General features: G+C 28.9%; 1 protein-coding gene across 1 annotated transcript in view; it reads right to left on the reverse strand.

Moving 5' to 3' along the window:
* Positions 1-114, reverse strand: part of LOC136796938 (odorant receptor 4-like) — a 29,206-nt gene extending 29,092 nt beyond the window's left edge. Inside the window, exon 1 of the mRNA XM_067052135.1 lies at positions 82-114. Coding sequence (XP_066908236.1) covers positions 82-97 — 16 coding nt within the window. The 5' untranslated portion in view covers positions 98-114. The remainder of the gene's footprint in view (positions 1-81) is intronic.
* Positions 115-10,045: the final 9,931 nt, after the last annotated feature.

Below are 10,045 nucleotides of genomic sequence, written 5' to 3' on the forward strand. Positions count from 1 at the left end.
TAAATTACATTAAATAAATAAAAAAAAAGGTCAATTTGGCTCAGGCTCTATAAAAGATATTGGATTGATAAAATAAATTACCATTTAACTTTGCCATATCTGTCTTGCGTACTCTCTCTTGTGGAAATAGATACTCAAATGTAGGTGCCTCTAGAATCGATTTTTTTTTTTTTACATGTTTCAAATATTGACATCATCACAGCGTGTACTGTGAATAATATTTTATTAATGTAAAGTGAGAGAAGGATGTGTGAGAATAAAAAGAGGTGCTGCTAAAACCTGAATAAATAAGGTATGTATATACGGAGACAAGGACACCTTACATCATTCAATTCCATAATTTAAGATGGATAAACCTATTTGTTATTCTACAAAATATCGAATAATTTATCTCTCGTCAACCTATAAACTATCCAGTGTTCTAGATGATTCTGATTTACTTATTTAATTTGACGATTAAGGCGATATGTTTTTCTTAAAACTTTTACAATGATTCATATTTATATGGGAAGTTATAAAAACCTTTCAACGTTTTTATAACAGTAACTAGTTGAGAGCTCCGGCCATATTGTGCATATACAGCATAAGAATCACTATTAATATTTTAAAATTCTTTGGCAATTTATAAATCTTCATTGAGTTGTAGTGATCAATGAATCAGTGACTGAATATTAGCAAACACACGTAGTATTACATAGAGAAAAGTACAATGAGTTTCCATGAGAACTTACACAGAATATTTTGAAATAAACATTGATTAATTTGCAACATCATTGCTAATATAATGTATATAGTGTAATCTTGGTACTTCGAACTGGCGTGATAAAAGAAATCTTTTTTTGACAAAACTCAGCAGGCAATAGCATTTTAGTTTTAAAATAAAATTGCACATTTGTAAAGGACAATTTTAACTTCGTGATCTAAGTGTTCATACTTTCATATTTCTTAAAATTATAAATACATGGTATCTATTTTATAATTCATTTGATTCTGTAAAACTTATTTAATTAATAGTATAAATATGTATAATACAAATTTTATTGATGAACTTTGAACAAATTTTCTTTATCACGTTTTAAATAAATCTACACAAAGAGTATTTTTGAATTTTAATTTATATTTAACATTTATAAATCATTAATCTCATAATTTTAACAAATTAAATCACCACTTAGCATTACTGGGGATGTAAAAGAAAACAAAGCCGTGTAGCCGCTTAACATTCAGCTAATGACAAGCGATGTTAAAATATCAAATTAAAAAAAAAATGTAAAAATCTAAATAAATTAAAAATTGTTAATGTAATAATGTACATTCATTATGGAGAGGACTGCGGTATCAGCGTGGCAATGCTCCAATCTACTAACCCTAAAAGTTGTCGGATCGAGTCCCGGTCCCACCTGGGCTTTTTCAAGCATAAAATAATGCAAAATTCACTCACAATCTCCCCCTGGGCATTTGTGAGCCCCGTTAGCCAATGGGTGGCACTCACAAAAAATAGGCGTGGGAGTGACGAACCCACCCTATGAAAAAACCACGTCAAGAAACGCGTGATGTAATATCCTAATACATCGCGTGAGGACTTAGACCTCCATGGTCCTTCGCCCATATAATAATGATAATAATAACAATAATAATGTACATTCGTATTATTGATTTTTTTCACACCATTTTTCTTAATTCTTTCTTTAATCCGAACGAACAACCCTCTGCACCAATCAGAGGTTACACTGTATTCATTCGGTTTATACAGAGTTAAATTATCTTTTTAAAAAAACAGCTATTATGTTTTAGAAGATGTATAGTTTTCGGGTTAAAAAAAATGGAAAAATTATTTTTTTAATATATTTTTTTGGATGAAAAGTGTTTAGGAAATTATTGAAAAAACTCTTGTAAATGTGCACAAACGTTAATCAAATTATAGTATTAAAATTTATAGTCTTGTCTACGAATGTACTGAATTCTTTGATCACGCTGATTGTCCCCCTCCTAGTACAAGAGCTGGGAAGAAAAAAGGAGTTACCTCACCCCAATTTTTTATTACTTTAACGAAAACTAGCTATAATTACTAGTCAAAATTTATGAGTCTACCAAGTATAGGTAGGTGGAATAAAAAATGGCGGCTGTTTCAAAACCTTAAAAAAATATTAATTATTCATTCGGAGCTCTATATCTTAAAACTAACAACAACACTAGAAAAACTCAAGAGAACATTATTTAAAGAAGAGTAACTATGCTGAAATAGTAGCCCTAAAAGAGCTATTTACGTCCAATAGTTCTTAAAATATAGCTTTTTAAAAAACAAAATTTCTTAAAAATCTAATGAATGATTAGTAGTTAGTTAATTTATTTTGTGAAATCTATTTCTTAGGAACTATCTGACGTACAGATTAATTAATTAGCACTCAAATTAAAACTATTTTAATGGACTATAAAAAACTTTATGACCTTTACCTTCGTAGGAATAGTAGTTTTCATGATATTTGCTAGAATAAATTGATTTATAGTTGTTCGGACAATAAGTTTGATTTATGAATAACTTCATTTCAGAAACCATTGGACGTACAGATGTCTGCCAGCGCTCAAATTAAAGCTATTTAAATTTACTACAAAATAGTTACTTATGTTTATAAGTTGTACTTTTTCTGATATTTGACAAAAAATGTAAATTTCTAGTTGTTCGTATAAATTGTTGGATATTCGAAAAAATATATCTCTAGATCCATAAGACGCACATATGTCTGGCAACACTCAAAATAAAGGAAATTTAACTTGCTATAAAGTAGTTTATGACACTTATCTTCGTAGGGGTAGTAGTTTTTATGATATTCACATATGAATATAAATTTGGCAAATGAAAATTTGTCCGAACAACTATAAATCAATTTATTTTAGCAAATTTCATGTAAACTATTACTCCTACGCAGATAAACATAAACTACTTTATAGCTCATTAAACTAGCTTTAATTTGAGTGCTAATCGACATATGTACGTCAAATGGCTTTTGAGATATAAATTTTCAAATTAAATTCACTAACTAATGATCTTTCAGTACGTCCCATACAATATTTTTATGAGATGTTGCTTTTTAAAAAGATATAAAACTATTTAACATAAATAACTCTATTAGGGCTCATATTTTAGCAAATTTATTCTTCTTTAAATGACGTTCTCTTGGGTTTTCTTGTGTTGTTCCTACTTTTTAAGATATAGAGCTCCGCATGAAAAGTTTTTTTATCACTTTTAAACAGCCGCCATTTTATATTCCCCCTACCTATACTTGGCAGACTCATAAATTTTGACTATTAATTATAGATTGTTTACATTAAAGTAATCAAAAATTGGGGTGAGATAACTGCCTTTTTTTCTTCTCATGAGCTCTTGTACTATCCCAACAATGACTACTTCTAGAATCGCTCCTGAGTTGAAGCAATTACTATTTTTTCTAAAATAAATATTCAATATTATTAGAATTCTTTACCCGCAAGTGAGCCACATTTAGTGTGAATTGATATGCTGATTATTCTAATAGGACTGGTTTTTCCCATCCAGAGTGCAGGAATAGGCCTGTGCATCTACATGCGTACTCAGTACCCAAACCTGTTCCTCGGTCACACGTGATACCGTCGTGTTAACGGACCAATGGAATGCCAATCCTCTTGGACTAAGTCATGAAAAGGCCTAAAGTATATGTTAAGGGGAAAAAAATAATCATCAAATATTTGATGTATATAATCTGGTTCTTCGCTATCCTAAGTCATGGTTTAAATCCATGGAATATAGTGAGAGTATAAAAATATATATTCTCTTCTATTAAAATAGTCCTTTCAATTCAGGCATCTTATTTTTAATAATAAATCTATCAATATAGTATAATATATCAATATGTTAAATTTATATACCAATAATAAATTTATAAATATGGTATAATTTATTAATATCGTATAAATTGTCAATAGTTAAATTTATAAGGATCAAGGTGGGTTTTCTATGTCAAAAAAGTTTTAATCTACCGCTGACATCTTTAATATCTATTTTATCATGTTCCCTAGAATGATTTGTGACTTTAGATATTTGAAGACCTAAAATAGGCAAAATTAATGTTGATGATTCTTAGTCTTTGGAATAGTTAAACTGTAGCTCGGTATAAGTATTTTTTCCCTTAATACTGATTTACTTTCTGTTAGTAAATCTTTAGAATGACTTGACAATCCAGACGTGCTGTTGTCATGGGATATTGGGAGTGGGACAAGAAAGCCATGATTCACTTTTATTACATTTGGTGTTGTGTTTTCTTTAAGACCAAAAAGCAAATCCTGTAGCTAATTGAACATTGGTTGTGTTCTAGAGCTAAGGTAGATTATCAAGGTTGGAATTTTTAATTTTTCGGATTTTCTTTTCTACAATGATTAAATACATTTTTTTTCATTTCGTTTTCTTTCTTTATTTATTTTTTTTTGTTTTGATCGGCTTAAATTGAAAAATAAATAAACAAAAAAAGAATACATAAATAACATTGCTAGAGTTAACAATTTCAATGTACATAATTCTTAACTGCTTTAGCTGTCTGTCCATTTTATGTTCTCTTTTAATTTACAATTAGATTTAATTTCAAGCTTTAATTTCTTCTTCTCCTGTAGAAATTGAATTTCCTATTTAAAATGTTAATATTAACTCCAAATACACCTCTTACATCAAAATAATAAAACCAAAGCTAAACTTCCGACTAAAATTATTATTTTATCTTTTAAATAAACAAACAAAATTATCACTTTGTGAAAAAAATAAAGTTTTATACTTACTTTCATAAATCAATTTAGACTTACTTTGCACGCATTTACAGTTAAACAGTTTTTTTTTAATACAAAAAAAAACTACTAAATGTACCTATTCTGTAGATGTGAAATGATCGTTCGGTCGAAATCTAATTGATTTTGCGACCTAATCGTCAGTTATTTTTGTAATTACATAAAGATGCATCTCATTAGTAAAAAAAAGAAAAGATAGCAAATTAAAATAACTACTTAAATTAAAATTGTATATTAATTTAACATGACAAAATACATTCAATTTATTTTTTCTATTGTAATTATTGAAACTTGTTGGAGTAATCAAATTATTTTATTTTATTCTTTTTAAAATTTAATTTCCCTACTCTTAGTTATTTTATATTAAACATTTCTATGTTTTTAATACATATTGACGTAAAAATAAACATATTTTCTCACATGAAATATGAAATATTTCAATCAATATATAGTGATGAAAAATCACTTAGCAAGTTCTGGTATACTTTTTTTAACCTGCTCTCAGATTTTGGGCGCCTTAATTAAACAAACTTGTCATGTCGTTTCAAAACTCCATATATTGTAGTTTCCACTTTTTGCTTTGATGTTTTTTATTTTTCAGACAGTTTCTTGGAGCATTTGACATCCATGTTCAAGTTAAATTCCCCTATTTTTTGTTATTTTATTATAAAAATTTTAAATTCGAAAAAAAGAAAGGGGAAAGGATAGGAAAGAAAGAAAAGGAGGGAAAGAGGAAACAAAGGAGAGACTAACAAAAAAAAAAGTATAGAAAGAAAAAAAAAGATGAAGCGAAAAAAAAATAGAGCAAAAAATCATATTCTATTATATATATTATTATTGTTAATAGTTATTATTGTTTACTCGTTAGGCCTATTTAGCGTAAGATCAAAAATATTGTCTAATTAGATTAAAATAAGTATGCTGTAATATAAAATAAGTATTGCTAGCAACCCAATGAAGTTGGAAAGCACAACTTTGTTATTTATTAATAAAGTTTTCCCCCTCTGGGACAGTCGGAAGATCCAATAGCGTATGGAGATCTGATAGTGTCTTCTTTCGCCACGCTGTTCTTCGCACCATCTTCCTGAGCATTGAATCTTAAAAGCGCTGGAATCCCTTGGTGCCGTCTGAGGGGTGATCTTATCAGAAAACTTAGTGAGATGAGACAATAGACAACAATATTGAGACCAAACATGCTTTTATAACCTGTCCACAGATTTTGGGCCACCTAATTAAACAAAATTTCAGAAATCCTATTATAGTATTTTAAACTTTTTTCATTGAATCTATTTATTTTTATGACAGTTTCTTGGTGCATCGCTCTTTAGCAGAAGTAACAATCATGATAAATTTTTCACAGCAACTAATTTTCTTCATTTCCATTACTTACCTAATCTGAAATACTACGTTGGCGTTTGTTCTTATCCTTACAAAACCATTATTTAAGAATAGAATCCATTTTGTTATTCGGGTGCAAACATTTATTTTGCTTTTTAACGTTCTACATAGTCCATTTTCATTTTTTTGATATTACTGGGCCAAACTAGAACGATTGGCTGATAAAGAAATTGAGTTCGTACTATTAATCAATTAATTTATATTAATGGTTTGTTTCGTTACATTTTTCTAGGAATTGCGGGCAAATTTAAACAACGATTTCGTAGTTTAAAAAATAAATAAAATTATCAAAGGTGCAATTTCATGCAGAAAATCCGCTTCTTCTTATTTCCCTTCCTTAGTTCCTTTCAGCGTGGAGGTGCCTCTGTCCAAGCAAACCAAGCCTCTCGATCCCAAGCGAGTACCCTCTTGGCATCCACGTTTTTCCCTCTCAGAAAATCCTCAAAATGTTCAAATCCAATAGTTAACTCCAAGAATCAAAATAAATCCTAACAAATACCATTAGATCATCTTTACGTTCGTTGTAAATCTCTACTCTACTGCCCTACTGTACCTTTTTAACTGTACCTAATCTCGTTAAAACCCGTTGAACAGATTCGCTACTTATCATTCCATCTTGACAAGACTCTTTGGAATCCCCATATTAGACTGAAATAACAAGAAAGTGCTCGTAAATTTTAATTATTGCAAAAGCTACTTGAAAAACTCTCTAAACTTCCCATTTGCCACAAAAACTCTCATACACTATGATAATCAGACCTATTTGGACATCAGGAATTGAGCTTTGGGACTTCATCAAATTTCTCCCTTATCTAATCCTTACAATACAAAATCCTTGAATCTCCTTATTATGCCACGAATAAACACATAAACTGGAATAACCTCAAAATCTCAACCTTTATCCACCCAAACCCATTAGTTCTTAAGCTCTCATCCCTAACAATCCCTGATAATCCTCCGAGGCGTTTGAAAAAAAGTTGCCATCGGGATCTTCTAATTTAAAGCAATAATTGATGTACCACCATTGGATGGTTCCTCCCCAAGGTTATCATGTGTTCTGAAACATTTATCACATTTACTTGCTTTTCTTTTTATAAAGTTGTAAATTTCAATATATATATAAGAAATTGACAACAAATCCGGTCTATACTTATAATAAACAACGTAATAATAACTTAAAAGATATTGTTGGTATATTAGTGTTAAGTGTTATTCATTCTTGGTGTAAAATATTTTTTTCACAATTTCCGTAGTTCGGAGTAGATTTTAAAATATAAAATTTCCCAACACAAAGGGTGACACACCTCTGGCCCCTTCCCATGCAGCGACATACCTGCTTGTAATTCAAACATTTTCAATTATTTTAGGATTGCCTTTAAAACATTCACTGATATCGAGTATTGGTTGGTGTATATGTCAATCTCTCAGGGTGTTATGATCTCACACCAAAAATAATATAAGTGAACCCTTCCATTTCCTTCCCACCATTTGGATCCAGAATAAGGGCATTTACTATAAAACATTTGCTATTAAGGAGTAGAGAAGTATTTAAAAAAAAGAAAGTTAAATTGAGCAACATTGAAAAATTGAATTTATAGAGCATTATTATTGTTTTATATTTAACATTTTGTTTTATAAGTATTATTCAGATAGTTTAAAATTGTCTGTTATTTTGTGGCTATTGTAATATAAAAAATTTGTTTTCAGAGAAAACTATTAAATTTGTAAACTTTCTGCTTTGATATAAATCCAATAATTCTGTTATATGTAAAAGTCTCGCAGAGAGCATTTGCTTTGACTTATGCAAATAATTAATAAACATTATTATTAAAGATGTGTTCAAAAACTTATGCTCTAGGTGTTATGAGGAAAGTTAAGCGCTATCTGTTGGTAGTACTAAAAACCAGAGTAACTAAGATTGCATTGGATACAATGTTCATTTACTAGTGGTTAATTAATAAAAATCATTGTATCCAGAGTAATCTTAGTTATTGAGTTATTTATTCGCTTAATTTTTCCCAACTTTCTTGAAAAATACATTGCTATACACAAATACTGATTGATCATATTTTTAGAGTGGTAGCTGTCTGTTTTAAAGGCATGCGCTATCTGTTGACTTTAAAGTGAACTAATGTAGTTCTTATGGAAGTGAGTAGGTAGCGCGTGCTTGCAACAATGTTTATTTTCCTGGACATAAAAAAATAAATAAAATAAGTGTTGCTTTATGGATTTTTTTTTTTAAATTGTCATATTTGTATTTGATGCCAATCTCCCTCAATGCATATATTTATTTTACAAATGTTTCTTTAAAATTAATGACTATTAAATACTCCTAGGCAAAACAATTTTTATGTTTTATTATACTATGTTGTGGTTCTCAGTAAACTAGTGGTAATAAATGACCTCCAGATACTATAGTCGGAGTTTCAACAGAACAAGCATCTCAATGCAATGATAAGTATTTCACTAAGACCTTCAAGTACCCATGGTAGAAAACGGTAGTACTCAATTTGCATTATGTTTGTCCTTCACATGATGCATTTACTCATTCTTGTCTATTCTGTATTAGAGGGATCAGAAAAAGACAAAACAATAAATGTCCGCGGTCATTTGAATAGTAAAATTAGTGTATAATTGAAACTTGAATTTTAGAAAACGAATTTTAATTTAATTTAAAAAAAAAATATTTATTTTTATGTTTTTGTGTGATTGTATTAACTGTAATAGGGTTTATTTCCTTCCCTTACTTTGGTTTATATTTTATGAGACATTGTTGATGGATATTTTATTTTATTTCATTAGAATGACCCGTAATTCTCACAGTGGCTCTGGTAAAATTAAACATTTCTTCATTATTATTGATAACATTGGGTTTATGTATTTTAAATATATTATTTTCATTTGACTTTTATTTATTTTATTTTTTGTAATATTCAATTATAATAAATGTTGTTAGATATTGTAAAAGTTAGTCAAACAAGTTTTGGTACATCCAAATATTTTTTTTTGTTTTAGTCATATTAAAATTACATTATTGTGTTAAGTTTTCATTGATTAGAAGAATCATTAACTTACGGAAATTTTAGGACTTGTTTTCTTCAGAACATTTATTTGCCCCTTAATGTTCCATCAATATTGCAATTACTGGTGGTGCTGGAGTTATTGGAGAGTGAGGTCACTTCACAGGTCAGGTAGTGACCTCTTTGTCTTCAGGGCCCAGGATTGAATCAAACGTAGCCAAGAAATTTGTTTTGGAGTTTCCGTGCAAACAATCCAAGGACATTAATGCCTGTTCTCTTGCTAAAGTGTAACAGCAGCTGTCAAACTTGTCAGAGAATTTTTAATATCATTTCAAGGATAATTTCTATATTTGTGAAACTAAGAATGATTCCAGACTTTAATAAGTATAATAATTAAATACCTGACATTAAAAGTAATTCAACTGGACATATTTAAGCTTTCTCTTCACTATGTAAATCAAAATATATTTCTTATTACGAAAGGTACTTTTTAATAACAACTATAAATATTATAACTATGTTTTATTTACCTACTTGTATTTATAAATATCTAAATAATTTAATACATTTTAATGCAGGATATACTTTTAAATTAAACATTTCATATATTTTTATCTAATAGTTTTCTTTGAAGTTTAAACTAATAAATAAATCTCCTAGTAAACAATTTATACCATTGGAGAAACATTCCTTCAAGCGCCAAGTCATAATAAGCATTTAAAGTAATATCTTGTGGCAAATATGTATTTGATAAGAATTATTGAGCAAATTAAAATACCACTATCACTTTATGAGTTCATATGCATACATAAACACTG

Source organism: Halyomorpha halys, unplaced genomic scaffold (assembly GCF_000696795.3).
Source record: "Halyomorpha halys isolate HHAL.00 unplaced genomic scaffold, Hhal_1.1 Scaffold964.1, whole genome shotgun sequence".
NCBI classification, from domain to species: Eukaryota; Metazoa; Arthropoda; class Insecta; order Hemiptera; family Pentatomidae; genus Halyomorpha; species Halyomorpha halys.